Source organism: Coptis chinensis, chromosome 7 (genome assembly GCF_015680905.1).
Source record: "Coptis chinensis isolate HL-2020 chromosome 7, ASM1568090v1, whole genome shotgun sequence".
NCBI classification, from domain to species: Eukaryota; Viridiplantae; Streptophyta; class Magnoliopsida; order Ranunculales; family Ranunculaceae; genus Coptis; species Coptis chinensis.
The window spans coordinates 31,176,592-31,196,213 of NC_141462.1; the positions used below are offsets into that span (position 1 = coordinate 31,176,592).

The 19,622-nt window shown below is 39.2% G+C and overlaps 1 protein-coding gene and 1 long non-coding RNA gene across 2 annotated transcripts; one reads left to right on the top strand and one right to left on the bottom strand.

Moving 5' to 3' along the window:
- The first annotated feature begins 8,281 nt into the window (after nucleotides 1-8,281).
- On the top strand, nucleotides 8,282-9,460 carry LOC147487106 (uncharacterized). The gene is made up of 2 exons (XM_086571559.1): nucleotides 8,282-8,994; nucleotides 9,083-9,460. The coding sequence occupies exons 1-2, from the start codon at nucleotides 8,813-8,815 to the stop codon at nucleotides 9,336-9,338; spliced, it is 438 nt and encodes a 145-aa protein (XP_086427685.1). The 5' UTR covers nucleotides 8,282-8,812; the 3' UTR covers nucleotides 9,339-9,460.
- A 6,180-nt stretch (nucleotides 9,461-15,640) lies between these two features.
- Nucleotides 15,641-17,860, bottom strand: LOC147487107 (uncharacterized). Its single transcript, XR_015201686.1, has 2 exons — nucleotides 17,738-17,860; nucleotides 15,641-15,869 (listed from the first exon to the last, which is right to left on the bottom strand). It is a non-coding gene; the product is annotated as an uncharacterized LOC147487107 (long non-coding RNA).
- Between the last annotated feature and the right edge of the window lie 1,762 nt (nucleotides 17,861-19,622).

Sequence of the window (19,622 nt, forward strand, 5' to 3'; positions counted from 1 at the left end):
AAACAAAACCAATAAAAATAATTACCGAGATAGATGTCCAAGGTCGCTCTAACCATCGACGCATCATCAATAGAAGAAATGGGCTAGTAAATCGTCCGCAACTCGGATCGCTCAAACCGAAAACCCAAGGCCACTCGGTAGGGGGATCTTTGGAACAAATGTGTGTCCAGGGTCCACATCCAATCTAGAATTCACCGCCCGACACCCAAATTGCTAACCGTATGAATGTTACCCGGTGATGCGACCTATGGAGCAAATGACCAATAGACACCCTAAACCAAGAATGGTAGTAATTGCTCATAAGTCCGCAATGTAACTAGGTCAAGTTCAGTAGCCAAGTCCAATGCACGTTACTCTCGATGACTTGCTCTAAGGTCATGTCCTTAGCCTCCGATACATGGGTAGCGGATCGGGAGGGATACCAAAGTATGGTGTGAGTCATGCTGTAACATCTATCCCCTAAATACCACTCCATATCACTCCCACAAGTGAATACCATCCTCCTATGAGAAATGAACAATGCATATCTACTTTCACAACATATGTCCTCCAAGGCCTCCAAACAATAGAAGCCCGCGGTGCTAAGCTCGATCCGGGTTCGGACGAGATTATGTTATGACTGATCTCAATCGACGCTACACAAGGTCCGTGCCAAGCCCCGAGCCTAGGCCTCTCATCGGTATACTCCGTGAGGATAGGATTTGCAAAGACGAAATACTCATAAAACCATACCTCTAAGAGAATGACAAACCCTCCCATCCGGGGACTCCGACAACACCGGATGTCGAGGCTCCCTATCTAAACAACGAACAAATGATGATATATGGCTCCACCAAAATCAATACCGCCCAACTCATGCAAGTGCTCAAAGTTAGCTAGAAATCCCAAGTTAATCGTGGAATGGCGAGAAGGAAAAAAGAAGACACCCATCAAATACATACAGAAAGCTCTTACATACTCATCAACATATGTTTGACCATCATCGAATCAAGTGACAAATAATCTATCAAAACTGCAACTCAATCAAGAGTCAACGGTGTAATGTATGCGACCTTGATACCGTAAATCCTAACACCAAAGATCACATATGACTCCTCGGTCAGACAAGGGAAGAAAGTCATCATTTGGGCACAACTCTGGAATTCAGTGCTACATCTCAACGGATTACCTAATCCTATACTCAAACCAGATATCATGCAAAAATCTAATGGAGTGAAGCCCAACTCTCCCTGAGGGAAGTGAAAAGTATGTGTACTATCCCACCATCTCTCAACTAAACCATTAATAACTCCCCTCGAATGTCACTTTTATTGTAAGGGATGTCAACTAGATGAGCAAAAGGAGTCGCTAAAATTGCATCTCTAACATGGTCAAGTGCACCGACTTTCTTAATATCATCCCACCACGCCCTAAAGCGCGTGGAGTGCACCGAACCCGATACATAACACATCTCTGATGTACGCAAAATGAAACTAAAATTAAAAAAATAAAAATAAAAATATACGTATTGTATTGAACTACTAAAATTAACTACTACTACTACTAATTTATGAAATTAAAATACATACCTGTTGTTCAAGAACAACTCTTGAGACATGCCTTTCATGAAACCTCTTAGACACCGGCCTAAGATGGTGAAATCAATAATAGCTCCGCATGAAATTCAAAATCGACTTGCGATATTGAAGCGAAGAATGGATCGTCGACCTCGACTCCTTGATTTCCAACTCGGAAGTGGTTGGTTCATCATCTAGATCACCACCGGGATTATCCCAAATGTATGCACCGCTTCTTCCTCACCGCCACCACTCCATCGTGTTTGGTTATTATAGACGGATTCGTCGTCGGAACTCATTTTTTTCCTACTAACTAGAGTGAATGAGTTGAAAAAAAAATTGTAAAATGACAAAAGTCCGACTGTCGCGCGACATTAAATAAAACACAAAGACGCGATTTAGTATTGGGCGCCACGACATACATTGTCGCTTCCCCAATAAATTTTATGATTGACAATTTGCGACCACCTAGAGTTGGTCGAAATTTGCTATCAAATTTTGTGGTAGCATTCTTCAAATTTGAAGAGTATGCTACCACCACCTAGAGATGCTCTAAGTTCCCATTCAGAAATGCATTCTTCACATCAAGCTGGTGCAAGGGCCAATCTCTATTTGCTGCAAGTGAAATTAAAATCCAGACTGTATTGATTTTCGCTATAGGTGCAAAAGTCTCCTCGTAATCAATTCCATAACGCTGTGTGTATCCCTTGGCAACCAATCTCGCCTTATATCTATCAATAGTTTCATCTGCATTAAGCTTCACAATAAACACCCAACGACATCCAACAGCCTTCATTCCAACAGGGATATCAACTACCTCCCATGTTACATTCTTTTGAAGGGCATCCAATTCTCCATTCATTGCTTTTTTTCATTTTGAATCTTTCAAAGCATCCTGCACGTTACTAGGAATAGATACAGTAGACAATTGATTTATGACAAGTGCATGGGTCTCAGAAAGGCTATGGTTAGACATAGAGTTAGCTATAGGGTATTTAGCATTGGCTTTGATGTCTGGTTCATATTGTTTCTTAGGAACTCCCTTACTAGCTCTTTGTGATTGTCTAGGTTCAAGACTTTCTACCCCAACCGACTCATTAAAGGTTATAGGAGGTACCTGAGACGGAGCATTCTGATCGAGATCTTCAGTTATTGATGTAGAAGGGGAAATGTCGTGTACTACAGTTTCAGATACATCCGGATCATGTGCTTCTGTCTCTATTGTTACAGGATCAATTTCTGCTTCAGGAGGAACTTCAAATCGTTCCTCCAAGTGTTCCAATTCTTCAAAGACATCAGAGAATTCCTCCAAGTGTTCCAATTCTTCAAAGACATCAGGATTCTCTTCACCGCCACTATAACACCCCGTGTTTTAGTTCTCTTATTTTCATAATAATAATAATAAATAAAAATAGATAATGGATAGAGGATAATTATCAGTTACGGATAAAGCCCGTAGATAATGGATAAGGGTTGTCCTTGTTTTTCGGGGAGTCTTCGCACGTAGAGTTTTGGGAAAAAACACAGCGAGGGTTTTGAAAAAAAATGGGAGTTTTACTGACAGAAGGAAAGGAAGGTTTTTCCTGGTAGCTGGTGGATAATCGGAGCGCGCTAAAGGTGAGTAGCTATTTTGCTATTTCACCGAACTTATGGTTTTCTGTGTATTGATACTGTTCATTATACTGTTGTGTTGGACTTTGTGCCATTTGTTTTATTAAACCTTGTAAAATTTCGGATTTGTGATTAAACTGTCGAACTGGGATACTGTGTCTATACTGTCGACCCATTGATATTGGTGTCAATACTTTTAGTTGAACTGTGGATTTGGTTGAAATTCGTTGGTTGATATTGGGCTTTCGAATCTTTGTCGAAGCTTCGACAGACAACAATGGCGTCAGCCACAGAAATCGTTTTGTTTGTTTTTAATTTCGTCGGCTTGAATGGTTGTTGGGTTGTGTGTGTGGGGATGTCGAGTGAGGGCAGTGAAGCTTGGAGAAAGCTTGAGCCATCGTCAATGGCGTTACTGCGATTTGGGTTTTACTGGAACTTGGGGTTATGCGTTTTTAAAAATCGTTTGAACTGTTTGGTTTGGATTTGATGTTTGTTTGTATGTTGGAATGTATATGGGGCTGTCGATTGGAGCTTGGGAAAAGCCATTAATGGCGGTTCGAATTGTAGATCTAGTTTTGGAGGATGGGTTATCGAGTCAGTGTATGGGGGTTTTGTTTTTGTTAATGTTGTTTGGTTGGTGATGTGGATCAAAACCGATGTGATGAAGTTTGGAATGGGTGGAGGCTAGTGGTGGCCGGATTTTTGGTGGAGGAGAGAAGCTAGAGAAGATGAACAGTAACTGTTCATCTTAGTTGGGCTTGGGCTTGGGCCGGTTTTTGGTTTTTGGGCTATTTTGGTTTTGTTAGTTGGGCCAGTTCATTTCTATTTTTGTTTGGGCCCTTTTCCTATTTGTTGATAACTTGTTATGGGCCAGTTCTAATTTTTGAAATGGTGAGCCGGTTTTCTCTTATTTGTGGACCAGTTTAATTTAAAGTTTTCGGGCCGAACTCAGTTGTGTTTTGGGCCTGTTCAGTATAAGTTCTGGGCCCGTTTCTAATATTGTTTGGGGCCAGTCCATTGGACTTAAAATAGATCTATTTGGGTTTTCCAATGTTTAGATTTCCGGGTTCTAAGGTTTGGGTTTGGCCAGTTGGGTCCGAACCATGGCTTTAACCATGAGCCCGTGAGCCATGCACCTTTGACCTTAGCCATGAACCATGGCTATGACCATGAACCTGTCGAACATGAAAACGACAGTTTGACTTTGACAATGACGTGTTGACTTTGACCAGAGTTGACTTTGACCGTTGACCAGAGTTGACTTTTAACTCGGATTATGCTTCGGTCTATTAGGATAAGTCTAGGACTATTAGCATGTTTGGCTTTAAGCTAAAACCTTTCTATATATACGTGTGTACGTGTATTAACTAATATGTGATTGTGCAGTATTTTAGGATATACAACGTTGACACTTAGACATCCATGAAATTAATAACGCGTAAACCAAAAAAATACGTGAATCAAGATATTTCGTCGTTCTCTGAAATGATATATAAAATAAAGTTCAATAATGCGTAAATAAATTTACCACCTCTTTTAGAACTCTCCACGTCTCAAATTTTTAGAATTAAGTTTTATGACTGTTGATATCATAGGTTAGGTGGGGCATTTATTGAATGTGCCATAAATGGCCCGTTAGCGTTATCTATGGGTATTCATTGAATGTGTCATGAATGACCCGGGTATTCATTGAATGTGCCATGAATGACCAGATTGTTTGGACTACCCTAGAGAGGAACTAAGGTATTATTAAGCGCATGGGTTAGTTGTATTCCTTGAGTGTACGGGAATGTAAGGTTGGGTATTCCTTGAATGTGGCGGGAATGACCTAAGGTACATAGGTTGTGAAATATGTGTATAAGAAAAGTAATTGATTAATTAATAAGATAAATTAATTTGATTATGCGAGTGTATTTGGGCTTGCATTGGAATACCTATAGGATATCTACACATAGTATATAAAATTGCTAACTTTCTTTTGCAGGAGGGTAGGACTTAATAATATTTTTGTGCAGGGACGCGGTCCTACCCTTATATATAGTGGATATCGGTAAGTTTTAATGCAATGATGTAGATATTAAAACAAGTGATTTGAATGAGTTAATAAATGGAAGTCTTGCTTGGGAAGAAGCTATGCCGGTTGAAATGACGGAACTACCTGTCTTCCAAGCTGTGAATGATTAAGTATGGGAATATATGAAGTGATTGTTTGGATAATTAAAGTATGATAATGTTTATATGTGGTTAGTCTACTCATACCAGCAAATTCAATTTGCTGACCCATGTTTGCTTTGTTTTGGCAACGTGGGTGTGTTCTTGGGAACATAGGTGGAAGGCAGTGGAACCGCGGCGTGTGATTGGGATTCGTGCCTGGAGCAGTCCGGGAGTTTAGTTTATTAGGTCTGATCTTTTGGAAGGTTGTAATAATGTAGGTTACCTTTTGCATATGACATGAGAATACGATGTTGGAAACTGTTTTGTAAAGTTTGTTTGATATTTTATTGGGATGGAAGAAAGTTTTTAATAAAGTGATAGTTGAGGAATTTGGAGTTTTTTGTTGTTAAGTTGATCCTGTGGTGATGTGGGTTTTAGGGTTTTTACATGTGTTGTATCCCCCGTCATAGCCTGGGTTTTTAGACAATTGAACCAAGTGATGGTTGTTATTCATTTTTTTTAATTGTTTAGAAAATCGGTCGGTGATGGATGTTCCCACTCTCCCGGGCGGAAGACTAGGAAACTCCCCGAAAGTAATATGGGTCCGATTCATGGAATGAGACATCAAGAGATATATACATTTTGGCATTAATCGGATCATAACACCTATACCCTTCAAACTCAAAGATAACCCACAAAAATACACTTCTTCGCGACGAGGATCAAGTTTACTTCGCTTCGGTTGTAGGATATGAACATAAGTTGTACATCCAAACACCCGAGGCTCCAAGTTAGGCATAGATGGGATGGACAAAAGTGTATGGAGTTTCTGATAAGGATTCTGGAACTCAATTACCCGAGAGGGAGTACGGTTGATAACATAGGCTGCTGATTTCACTGCTTCACCCCAATAGGATCGAGATACATTCATGCCAAATTGGGAAGCACGAACAACCTCTAACAACTGCCTGTTCTTCCGTTCGGCTAAACCATTTTGTTGGGGGGTACCAGAATTGGAGGTTTGATGATGAATTCTAATTCTTTTGCAAAATTTAGACATGAGGCCATTCACAAATTCTCCACCATTATCAGACTGAAAGACCCTGATAGATTGTTGATATTGCGTCGCCACCATTTTGTAAAAATCAGTAAACATCCCATATACATCACTTTTGTTTTTTAGTAACGACACCCACGTCATGCGAGTGCAATCATCAATAAAAGTCACATAATATCTAGCTCCAGAAAATGAAGAAACTTTGGCAGGACCCCAAACATCATAATGAATTTTCATAAAAGGAACAGGACATCTATTAAAACTTAGTGAATAAGAAATACGGTGGCTCTTGGCCAGTTCACAAATGTCACAATAAAACTCAGACTCACTAACAACTGAAAATAATTGAGGTTGCAACCTCTTCAAGTAACTAAAAGATAGATGACCTAACCTACGATGCCATAACCACACAACTTCTTTTGCATTCTCAACCCTATTAACCTGGTTAGCTTGCCCTAGAAAATTCTTTTGTTTCTCGCCAGTTTCTGTCAAGTCTAGGTAGTACAATTTCCCCTTTCTAACACCATAACCAAGAATCTGTCGAGTCAGAATGTCCTGAAAAACACAGAAAGATGGATAGAATGTCACAGTACATGCAAGTGCGAGGATAATTTGACAAACAGACAATAGGTTATAAGCAAGGGATGGAACAACTAAGACAGATTCAAGAGTGAGGGTGTTAGATAACTTAATAGACCCTTCTCTCGCTAACCGAGTTGAGTACCATCAACAAGTAGAACAAATGGGTCCGAGGTGAAGGTCTAAGATTTTTCACAAGGTTAGGGTCATTTGTCATATGGTCGATGCACTGAATCAATTATCCATATATTATTCAAATAACCTTACCATTCATACGATTAAGACACTAGCCAAGCATTCTCTCCATTCACAACATTAGCAATGGCGGCCTTGCTTAAATTCTTTCGTGGCCTCTTCGAGAAGTCCCACCAATCAGGATAACCAATCACTTCATAACATCTCTCCTTGCTATGACCCAAGTCTCCACAAACACCGCATTTTTTATCTACCCAAGGATTTGATTTACCTTTAGGATGGTGTGGAGGACCAGAGAAAACTGGAGGAGTTGTCTTGCTATGAACAGCCAAGACAGGATGATTCAGTTGATACAGAGCGCCCCATAGCCTGTTTCTCAGATTGTACCTTACGAATGTAAGCATAGCTTTGTTCTAAGGAAAATTTAGGTTCTTTCCGAAGAATCTCTCCACGCACCTGATCATACTCCTGATCTAGGCCACGTAAAAACATATGAACACGCATTCTGGACATTGTGGATGTTTCATGGACTACAGTTTCAACACTGTTATTCTGGGAGGTCACCCTCTGATCAATTTCCTGGAACATAGCCACCAATTCGTTGTAATAGGAAGGAATAAGTCTCCCATTCTGCTTCGCTTCAAAACACTTCGTATTCAATTCAAAAATTCGAGTTTCATCAGAGTCATCATAGAAGGTCTTCTCCACAGCCTCCCAAATATCTTTTGCAGTAGGAAGACGAATATAACGGTTCATAAGAGAAATATCCATAGAATTAATAAGCCAGCTTTTTACCTTTTCATTATCTGTTGCCCAAACTTCATATTCGGACGAATTCATAAGCGGTTCAACCTTTGCGCCAGTCAAATACCCAAGCTTTCCCCTTGCTCCAATCCGCATCCACATGAAAGGAGCCCAGATGGTATAGTTGGACTCATCTAATGGAACAGTTTTTGGGAACGTTGAGTTGTCTTGGGGGGTGTAGTGGTGATGAATGATGCTTGAAGAATTGTTGTCAGGTGCAGCCATTGCAGTAAAAAAACGATTTAGGGTTTTGAAGAAAAATAAAAAAATAAAAACTTTGTGAGAGGGGTTTAAAATTCAAGGATTCAATGCAGCGGATTTTAATGGTTTGGCTCTGATACCATGTAGAACCAGAGGATTCAATTCAATTCAGTGTATATTTACTTGATTGAATTCTAAAGATCTTACAATTGTTTATATAGAGTTTACAAAATAGGAAACAATACAATTCGGTGGGCTTGAGAAACACGGGCCGCAGGTCGCGCCCTGGCTAGGCTAGAGAAGGGCGCATGTCGCACTGTCACTACTGGACATCTCGAAAGCCTTAGGCACACACTATACCTGGGAGCAGGTTGCGCCCTATACACACTATACCTGGGAGCAGGTCGTGCCCTATACACAGAAAGCAGAATACAACTTTCTACACACATGTGCTGTTTCTGCAACAGTACCTCAGAGGACATCTACCACACTTTCTTTAAATGTGACTGGATTAGAGGATTGTGGTTCAGATCCCCCCCTAAATTTCAGAACTGAGGATCCATACTTCAGTCAGGAAAACTGGTTCTCCTTCTGCCTGATACTGGATGAAACCAAGCCTGCAGAAAATCCATCGAAATCTTCTTATTTTCTTGCAATGCTGGATGCAATATGGAAGGCAAGAAATGAGTGTAAATTTGAAAAGATTCAGCCCTGTCAAGAATCTATATTCCAACAGGTACACAGAACAAGTGAAGACTGGCGTTGGGCTTTCTCTGAAGTCTACCCTGATTGTGTTATAGAAGCTTCTACTGCAGTAAAGAATATCAGGACTCTACGGTCTGCCCTCCTCCTGGATGGGTAACACTCAATTTTGATACAGCTTTCATAAGGATAATCCTATTGCTACCATGGCTGTGATATGCAGGGACCATGATGGGAAATTTTTAGGTGCCTGTACAAGAAAGAGAAAAGCTAAAACTCCTGCTGAAGCTGAATTGCTAGCAGTGGAGTTTACTGTTCAACAACAATGGAGAAGCTCTATATTTGAAGGGGATGCCAAGGAGGCAGTAGAAGCTTGCAAGGAAGGAGCAGCTGAAGCCCCATGGAACTGGAAACCTGTCTTACATAACATTTGTTTTCTAGAGGCTATGAACTCGTCTCTGTTTAGATTTTCTCCATGATCATGTAATCTAGCAGCTCATATACTTGCAGCATGGGCAACTAGAATAAGGCCTGAGAACACTACTGTAATGACTTTATTGATTTTCTCATGAATGGATACATCCAATAAGGAATGAGATCACTAAGTTGTTATTCAAAATTACAAAAATCAACACCCAGAAAATATGTACAAGGAAGCAGCTGTCCAGCATTGATGAATTCATTTTTACCAGAAGCCAAGGAGACGTTTACAGATCTTAAACCTGGATTGTAGAAGTTTCAAGGAAAAAGTGAAAAACCAAAGGTAAATTATGGGAAATTCTAAGTGGATGAAATTTCAATAGATTCTGGGAAGAAAAGAAAGAAACTTCAACTTTACTTGGCAAATGCGGAGAGGATGTCTAAATGGATGACATACTCTCTTTTTTGTTCTCATTTTCTAACCTGTGTCCCAGAGATTCAGTGGAGACACCATCTTCCGTCCTTTACACGCCATCACCCCAAACGACAACACAGAAAAGATAGATAACAACCATGCTTTTGTCAGTTAAATTATCTGTAGTGATCTTGACAGGGATAGATACTTACGTCCTTAATATTTTTCAAGGCTCAAAAACCCATATGGGGAGAAGTCAAGTTGTGGAAGAAAAGCGAAGACAATTCATCTGTTACTGGAATAGCTCAGGAAGCTTCTCCTATGTGCCACAGTAATTATATATTTGAACACATGGATCATACTGTTAAAGTGCACTGTGAGATGCAAATAGCAACATCTGAGTTTTCAACTAGCACATAACCAATGCAGAAGACAAAATTAACAGAGATACAAGAAATTTTACTTTGTCACTAAAACTATATTTTCATTATTTGAAAGATTGCATGAAATTCAAGGAATACACCTTTGCACCATGAATATCTAATACGAGATTGCTCTACCAGGTTTAGAGCAAAATTAAATATAGAAGAAAGACAACGCTTTAATCCAATGTTCATACCTCCCAAAATTGTTATTCCCTGACCAGAAACTTTCTGAAAGCCGAGGCACCATAACGCAGCACCATCCTGTAACAAAAAGTTCCGAAAGTTTAGTTAAGGCTTCCGTATGACAGAACTATAATGCTTTAAATGCTAAATTCAGCAGCATGTTACATGTATGACTTGAAAATAATGTAAGGGTGAAAGTTGAATAACTCACAACATAACCCTACTGTATAAGGTAATCTTGAGGCTCCAAAACCAGTGATGCACCGCCGGCAAAGTTAAAAGTAACCGGAGGAAGTACTTCACCAATGCTGAATAGATATAATACACTTTCAGAGACTAAGGCCAGCAAACTGAGGACAGACTGAACTATCCAAAAGGAGGATACAAAATTAAAATGATAACCGGAATTATATTCCTAGATGTACAACGTGCTGGTTGTTGGAATCTCTTGTGTATTTCTAAATACTAGTGTGCGTGCAAAGTGGAGGAGATGAACAAAGAGTGTTCTCTCCACTTTAGTGCAATGAAGATAGTCCCACATTGGGTATCCACCACTAGCAAGTGAGGTATAAGAGACATTCCTCTACCATAAGGGCATGCCCTTAGGGTACAAATGATTTTGTGTTAGGAGGGAGGACTCACCCAAGGCCACACATGCACATGCACCCAAGACAAGTCGCGTCATGTCAGGTCGTGCTTGGGTTTGGGCTTACTATCTAGTTGGTTTCTCTTCCTTATCTCTTTTTGGAAACCGACTTAGAGTTATAGTACGAGTCCTTCTCATATCTGTGACCGACCTAGTCTCTATAAAAGGGTCTCTATAAAAGGGGATTGTGTGTCCATAGACTCGTGAATCCCAGAGACGGAAACTCACACCACCTGAAATTAGAGAAACTGAGCCCGTAGACTTCCTTCTTCTTCTTCTCTTCTTACTATAGCCACCAGAGAGAGTTATACTGCCGTTCTAGAGAGTAGTTTGTTCTAATGCAAGTCAAATTACTGTTAACCATTGAATCATGTGAGGAAGACGCCACTGCTGCCTTTCTGCACCATTGGAAGGGGAGAAATCTTTCCTTAAGGACAGCCTAATCCGCGCCTTGATTATTACATGTTACTTCTGTCCTTGTCTCTTTATTATTTTCTTTATTCGCATACAACAATCTTAAGGAAAGAACCAAGATGTCTACACCAGCAGACACCACGCCGATCAAAGAAACCAATTCAGGAGTCATGGAGGTTACTTCAACTATGAGAGATGTTGCACCTCTACTTAATGCTCGCAACTTACCCAATGTGTCAAAGATTGAATCCTTCAACGGTTCACACTTCAAGCGATGGAGAGAAAGGGTGTTCTCCCCCCTCGATATACTCAATTATGCAAAGTATCTCACTGATACAGCACCCGTGGAGGGTTCTAATGATTTCGAAAGAAATCACGCTGCTTGGCTCAATGGGAATAAGGTATGTCGTCATGCTATTTTTAGTACCTTGTCCAATTAAATTTTTGATATTTATTGTTCAAATAAGAATGCATATGACATATGAGAGAGTTTGAACAAAAAATACGTAATAGAGGATGCTGGTACTCAAAAATATGTTGTTGAGACTTTTCTAAAGTTCCAGATGAGAGAAAATAGAGATGTAACATCTCAAATCCATGATTTTCATGTGCTAGTTAATGATTTGAAAACTGAAGGTATTGCTTTACCCGAGACCTTTGTTGCTGGATGTTTGATTGAGAAACTCCCCAAGTCTTGGAAACACTATAAGAATAGTATGAAGCATAAGCGCAAGCAGATGACTCTTGAGAATGTGATCATTCACATTCACATAGAGGAAAAGAACAAGACTCGGGATGAGGTGTTGTCTAAGGAATTCCATTCCAAAGCCAATATCATTGAAGGTAATCCCAGCAAATCCAACAAAAACTCTAAAAAGCAGAAGTATAACAAAAATAAGAATTTCAATGTCAAAGGCACTTCTTTTAAAATGAGTGGTATTAGCAATGGAAATTGTTATGTTTGTGGTAAACCTGGACATAGGGCTTTTCAGTGCAGGCACAAGAAGGACATTGATGATCCTCCCAATGCTAATTTAGTTGAGGAAGATGATATAATTGTTGTTGTAGTGTCACAAGTGTTCATGGCCACTGGGAAGAAGAACTGGGTACTAGATTCTGGTGCCACCTGCCACGTCTATGGTGATGTTGAAGCCTTCTTAGACTACATACTAGTGAAAGATGGAAAGGTCTATATGGGTGACTCAAGGTCTGTTCCTGTTGAGGGAATATGCAAGATTCTTCTGAAGTTAACTTAAGGGAAAACCCTTTCACTTAGTAATGTTCTTCATGTTCCTGAGATTCGTCAGAATTTGATTTCTTTGTCCTTACTGTGAAAAGTTGGCGTCAAGGTGACTTTTGAAAGCGACAAGTTCTTTCTAAGTAAGAATGAGAGTTTTGTTGGGAAAGGTTATTGTAATAATAGTGGTCTTTTCATGTTAAATGTACTTGACAACATTATTATTAATGAGAATAAATCTGCTTCTGCTTACTTGCTTGACTCTTTTAATATATGCCATGGTAGACTACGACATGTAAATGTTCAGTATATGAAAATGATGAAAGCATGTGGTTTATTGTCTGATATTTCAGATTTTTCTAATGATAAATGTGAGATGAAGGAACCTTACAGAAACATTAATTGTAAAATCTGATATTTCACACTTCAAGCGATGGAGAGAAAGCCACAAAGAAACCTTACAGAACTATTTCTAGAGATAAAACTGGATTACTACCCTTATTCATACGGATTTGGGTGAATTCAGAAGTACCATATCTAGAGGGGGGAAGTTTTATTATATTATATTCATAGATGACTTCTCTAGGTACACCATGGTATATTTACTTAGAAACAAGCATGAGGCAGGTGAGATGTTTTTCAAGTACAAAATTGAAGTTGAGAACTAGCTTAACTGTAAGATTAAAAGACTTCGGTCTGACAGTGGTGGAGAATATGAGTCTAACCCTTCCAGGACTTTTGTGACAAGAATGGCATTACTCATGAGACTACTCTTCCATACTCTCCTGAGTATAATGGAGTAGCAGAATGGAAAAATAGAACACTAAAAGAGATGATGAATGATATGCTTATAAGTTCTGGAGCTTCCCTGAACTTGTAGGGGAAGCAATCCTATCTGCTTGCCATATACATAATAAGATACCCAACAAGAAAACAGGGAATAAGACACCATATGAATTATGGAAAGGTCATGTACCTAACCTGAAATACTTCAAAATGTGGGGGTGTCTTGCAAAAGTTCTTGTGAACGAACCTAAAAAAAGAAAATTGGGACCTAGAACTATTGATTGTATGTTCATTGGTTATGCTCATAATAGTGCTGCATATAGATTTTTAGTAGCAAAATCTGATAATACCCTTGTCAATGCTAACACTATTATAGAGAGTAAAAATGCTGATTTCTTTAAGAATATGTTTCCTTTGAAAATTAGCATTGAGAGATTGATTGCTCCTAGTGAACAACAATCAACAGATCTTGAAATTTCTGAACAAGAAATTCGAAAGAGTAAAAGAGATAGAAAATTCACCAATTTTGGTGATGACTTTTACATGTTTCTAGTTGATGATGATCCTGTGAAGTATAATGAGGCAATCAGTTCTAGAGATGCACCTTTTGGAAAGATGCTATAAACTCATAACAAGATTCGATTATATCTAATCACACATGGGAGATAGTTGATCTACCTCCTGGGGCGAAACCTATACATTACAAGTGGATCTTTAAAAAGAAACTGAAGCTAGATGGTTCCATTAATAAATACAAGGCTCGACTAGTAGTCAAGGGATTCTCCCAGAAAAAAGGCACTGACTATTTTGATACTTATGCTCCAAAGAACTAGGATTTCTTCTATAAGAGTTCTAATGGCTGTAGCTGCTATTCATAATTTATTTATTCATCAAATGGATGTAAAAACTGCATTTTTGAATGGTGATCTTGATGAAGATATATATGATGCAGCCTGAGGGTACTATAGTACCAGGGAATGAGCAAAATGTATGCAAATTAGTTAAGTCTTTGTATGGGTTGAAACAAGCGCCAAAACAATGGCATAAAAAGTTTGATAGTGTCATGATGTCCAATGGATATCACATAAATGATGCTGATAAATGTATTTGCTTTAAATCTTTTGATGTGAATACATATGTGATTATATGTCTTTATGTGGATGACATATTAATCATAAGTCCTAGCCTTGATGTTGTGAGAAACACTAAGATGTTCTTATCCTCCCAATTTGAAATAAAGGATTTGGGAGAAGCTGATGTGATTCTTGGAATCAAAATCATCAGAAACAGTGATGGCTATACGCTTTCACAAGAGCATTATGTTGAGAAGTTTTTGAAGAAGTTTCACTATTATGATAGTAAGCCTGTGTTAACACCTTATGAGGCAACTAGTGAACTTCATAAAAATATTCAACATAGTGTCTTTCAGTCTAAATATGCCCAAATTATTGGTAGTCTCATGTGCTTGATGAATTGCACTAGACCTGACATTACTTATGCAGTTAGCATGTTAAGCATATACACTCATTGTCCTAGCAAGGAACATTGGAGTGCGTTAGACAGACAAGCCAAGTACTTGAGAGGAACAATGAATGATGACATACGTTTTAGACAAACTCCACCTGTGATAGAGGGTTATTGTGATGCAAACTGGATATCTGATTCTCATTATATCAAGTCCACTAGTGGTTATATTTTCACCCTTGGTGGAGGTGCAGTCGCTTGGAAATCTTCTAAGCGAACCTTGATAGCTCGTTCAACCATGGAGTCTGAGCTTATTGCTTTAGATAAAGCAAGTGTTGAGGCTGAGTGGCTTAGAAACCTCTTGGCAGATCTTCCTATTGGTACAAAACCACCTCCAGCTGTACCTATGCATTATGACTGTCAGGCCGCAATAGCAAAGGCAAAGAGCAAATTGTATAATGGGAAAAGCAGACATATCCATCTGAGACTACAGTCTATAAAGCAGCTGCTGGAATCTGGAGTTGTGGCTCTAGATTATGTGAGGTCAGAGTTAAATTTGTCCAATCCTCTGACCAAACTGCTTAACAGGAGGCAAGTGGTTGAAACGTCGAGGGGGATAGGACTTTTGCCTAAGCTAGAGGGCGACTGTCACACCCCGAATTTCGATAAATCAGATAATAATAATGATATCCGACTCCTCGATATCCGAGACGTGACAACAAACTCAAAACCCAATCTATATCATAACCCTAATGAATAATAACACATGCGGAAAAACTCAAACAATAAAATACTCAAAACAATCCACTCATCATTATGAAACCTTGTGATCAAAATTAAGTTACAAACTTCTTCACTTAAGAATTTGGAAAAAAAATAAATTAAACATATGTCCCCAACAAATTTCACTACATCTCTGAGGAAAATGAAACAACATCTTATTGAAAATAAATGCTAACATCAATCACGAGCAGCCCGCCACCTTCTCGAACATCAGCTAACCCTGTCCAGGCTGATCGACTATGTTCATATAAGAACACACCCGATTAGCAAACATGCAAATCGGGTCAACATTATAAATAATGTTGGTATGAGTAGCCTTAGAAAAACCCTTTAGATATACTTAAAATTTCATTCTTTATATGGCAGGTAGTTCCTCCACCGAGGCGCCTCAGCTTAAAGTAGTTAGTTCATTCATAAAGGCACCTTAGCTTCTAACTAGGAGTAAATAACTTATGGCATCTTAGTACTTACATTTATGCATGCTCTATCGCAGAGTGGGTCCTTTCTGCAAGAATAATTAGTTTAACCCACTCTCCTGCAAAGCAATTTGGGATAATCATAGCATAAATTGAAACTTAACTTGGTAACCACACCGAAGGGAAAAATAACATATCAGTAACATTTATCAAGTGTCCCTAATAATACGTCGTCTCTATGTTTTACCTAGTTTTCCTGGCTACCACAATCGCTACCCAACGCCGAATATGTACATCTACATGCCTCCCCTTACATAATGAACCACTCCGTGCGTAACCACCCTGAGCGGGATGCCGCACACCAGGTAACCCTCACACGGAAGCCATTATGTAAGTACTGCCACTATTCGGCATAAAATATCGCGCGTCTCGTTCTATTTTGCGAACGGAATAATCAAGTCACTATTCGGCTACGCCAGAAGGGCCATTCAGATTTACTGAAACGCCAGAAGGGCCAATCCAATTACTTTCGCCCCAAAGGGCCATTTAGATTCACTAAAATGCCAGAAGGGCCAAAACACATGAGTTGTGGTAGCTAGGTTCTAGGATTTTCGTTACGTAATTTATTCAAGTGTATATATATCTATGCATCTTAAAATTTCTATCTTCACGTGTCAATATTTACACAAGATCAACGTCAAATCTATATTAAATACTGACAACAAGTTTATACAAGAGTCACCCACATCCTATCATCGGATTGGTCCATAACTTCGATCTATAACATTTTTGGAAAAAGTCAACAGTCAACGGGTCAACAGTCAACCCAACAGTCAACGGTCCTAACCGGTGGTCATTCCACCCGGTCCTCACCCAAACCCATATTTAAAAAGAGTTCAAACCCTGGTCCTAAGGGACTAGCTAAACTGACCCGGTTTAACCCGGCCCATAACTGATTTGGCCCAACTTGAAAATTTCAAAACTAACTAGATCCCATGCGATCCAATACAAATATTAGGGACCAGCCCACCTAAGCATATTAAACTGGCCCAAAATAAAAGGCTAAAAGAATTGGCCCAAACAAAACTGATGTGGCCCGGCCCAACTAAAATAACACCCAAACCAAACAACAGGAATAGTGGCCGATTCCTTCATCTTCTCTAGCGCTCCAAACCCCAAATTCCGACCACCCAACCTTCACACACCACCCAAACTAACCAACCGAAATTGGTTAGGGTGAAAAACCCCAAAACTTTAATTCCTCAAGAAACCCCAAATTCTCAGTTTTTGAAATCGCTCTCCAATCACAGATCCGACCGCCATTAACGTTCTTGAAGCTTTCAACCACTCTCAAACTTCCCTACTACCACCATACATCAAACCACCAACCCACAATACAAAATAGCAGTTCAAACACGAAAATAAATACAAAATAGCAAATCCCTCAGTATCACAGTAATGGCGTTTTTTTTTTTTTTTTTGGGAGGAGGGTTGGAGGCTCGCGCCTCCCTTTACCACCACCTAATGGTGTTCACAGTACTAACAATTTACTAAGCTTTAAACATACATATTAAGAATACCCTTTGAAGAGAAAAAATAGCAGAAAACGAAAGATGAACAGAACATGGTTTTGGACGTACAGTTCACTGTGTCTATATACGGGAAAAATACGAAAAATAAACTACTCACCTCCTGTGTTATCGGCAACAGAAAATATCGAAGAAAATAATGAGAGAACCAATCCCAGCTAGCTCGCGAAATCCGCGTTCTTCTCCGTTTTTGGCTTGTGTGTGGTTTTTCCGGAAAAACTAGTTTCTCCCGAGACACCCTATATTCTGATTAACTTCCAAATTACTAAATATTCTTATATCATAACTATGTAAATATTATTTCTATTAAAAATATTATATATATAATTTTCCTTAAGTTAATATCTTGTTTCCTTTTTATTTAAAGCTTTCCAAAAATTAAAGATAATCTACCCCCATTCAAAAATTCAAATGCTAGTTTCCTATATTAACATTATTCGAAATTATTATTTGGTATTCCCTCCTTAACTATTTGGTATTCCACATGCAAGCACGTTGACCAGAAAAAAAATACAGTCAAATACAGAAAATATTAAATATTGTTACGCAAATAATGTAAATATAAAATAGGGGTCTTACAGCGACACTAACAGCAACCCCACCTATTTGATTGGAGATCCCATGAAGTAGGTTCAAAGGGAAAAACAAGTCACTTAGTCGCTCTAGTATGTTATCGTCTTTCTTTGAGATGTCCCACCCTATGACGAGATAGCATTTTTGTATACTTTGTATAACTTGAATTGCAATGAGTAAGGATGAGTTATTTTACTCTTATTGGAATCCATAGTCCATTTTATAATGAGATAGTGTATTTTAACTGCAATGTACACTTGATGGATATCCACCAACGTGAATGTAGAACTAGGTTGGTTCTTATGAGTATTTGGGCAAGTACTCTAGAGCATTCATGGAACACAGGCAGCGCAGGGGCCAAAAAGCGCAACACCGCAGAACTAGCATATATGAAAGAGCAGTGTGAGTGCATGTGATCTATTTTACTATAAGGGAATGTTGGTTCAAAGATTTTTTAATCCACTACTTTCACGTATTATAAGACATGTTACCCTATGACTTATTCAAGCCCGTAAAGCACCAGTATCTTATGCATTGTTTTTTCAATTTTCTCTGGCATTTTGTTAACCCATTTTTTTTGTAATATCCTATTCCAAAATAGTGGGAGACTATTAGTATTTTGAAATAGTGGGGGATTGTTGGAATCTTTTGTGTATTTCTAAATACTAGTGTGTGTGTGCAAAGTGGAGGAGATGAACAAAGAGTGTTCTCTCCACTTTAGTGCAATGAAGATAGTCCCACATTGGTTATCCACAACTAGCAAGTGAGGTATAAGAGACATTCCTCTACCATAAGGGCGTGCCCTTAGGGTACAAATGCTTTTGTGTTATGAGGGAGGACTCACCCAAAGCCAGGCACCGAACTGAGCCGAGTCGCATCGGGTCGGGTTGGGTCGGGCTTGGGCTTGGGCTTACTGTCTAGTGGGTAGTGGCTGTACCAATTGCCTAAACTTGTTTTAGTTTTGCTTCAGCAGCAAGTTTCGGTGGGTGTTCTACTTCAAGTTGGTTTCTCTTCCTTATCCCTTTTTGGAAACCGACTTAGAGTTATAGTATGAGTCCTTCTCATATCTGTGACCGACCTAGCCTCGATAGAGAACTCACTTCAACAGAACTCGTGGATCCCAGAGACAGAAGCTCACACCACCCGAAATCAGAGAAACAGAACCCGCAGACTTCCTTCTTCTTCTCTTATTACTATAGCCGCCAGAGAGAGTTATACTGCCGTTCTAGAGAGTAGTTTGTTCTAGTACAAGTCAAACTGCTGTTAACCATTGAATCCTGTGAGGAAGACGCCACTGCTACCTTTCTGCACCACTGGAAGGGGCGAAATCTTTCTTTAATGACAGCCTAATCCGCGCCTTGGTTATTACCTGTTACTTCTGTCCTTGTTTCTTTATTGTTTTCTTTATTCGC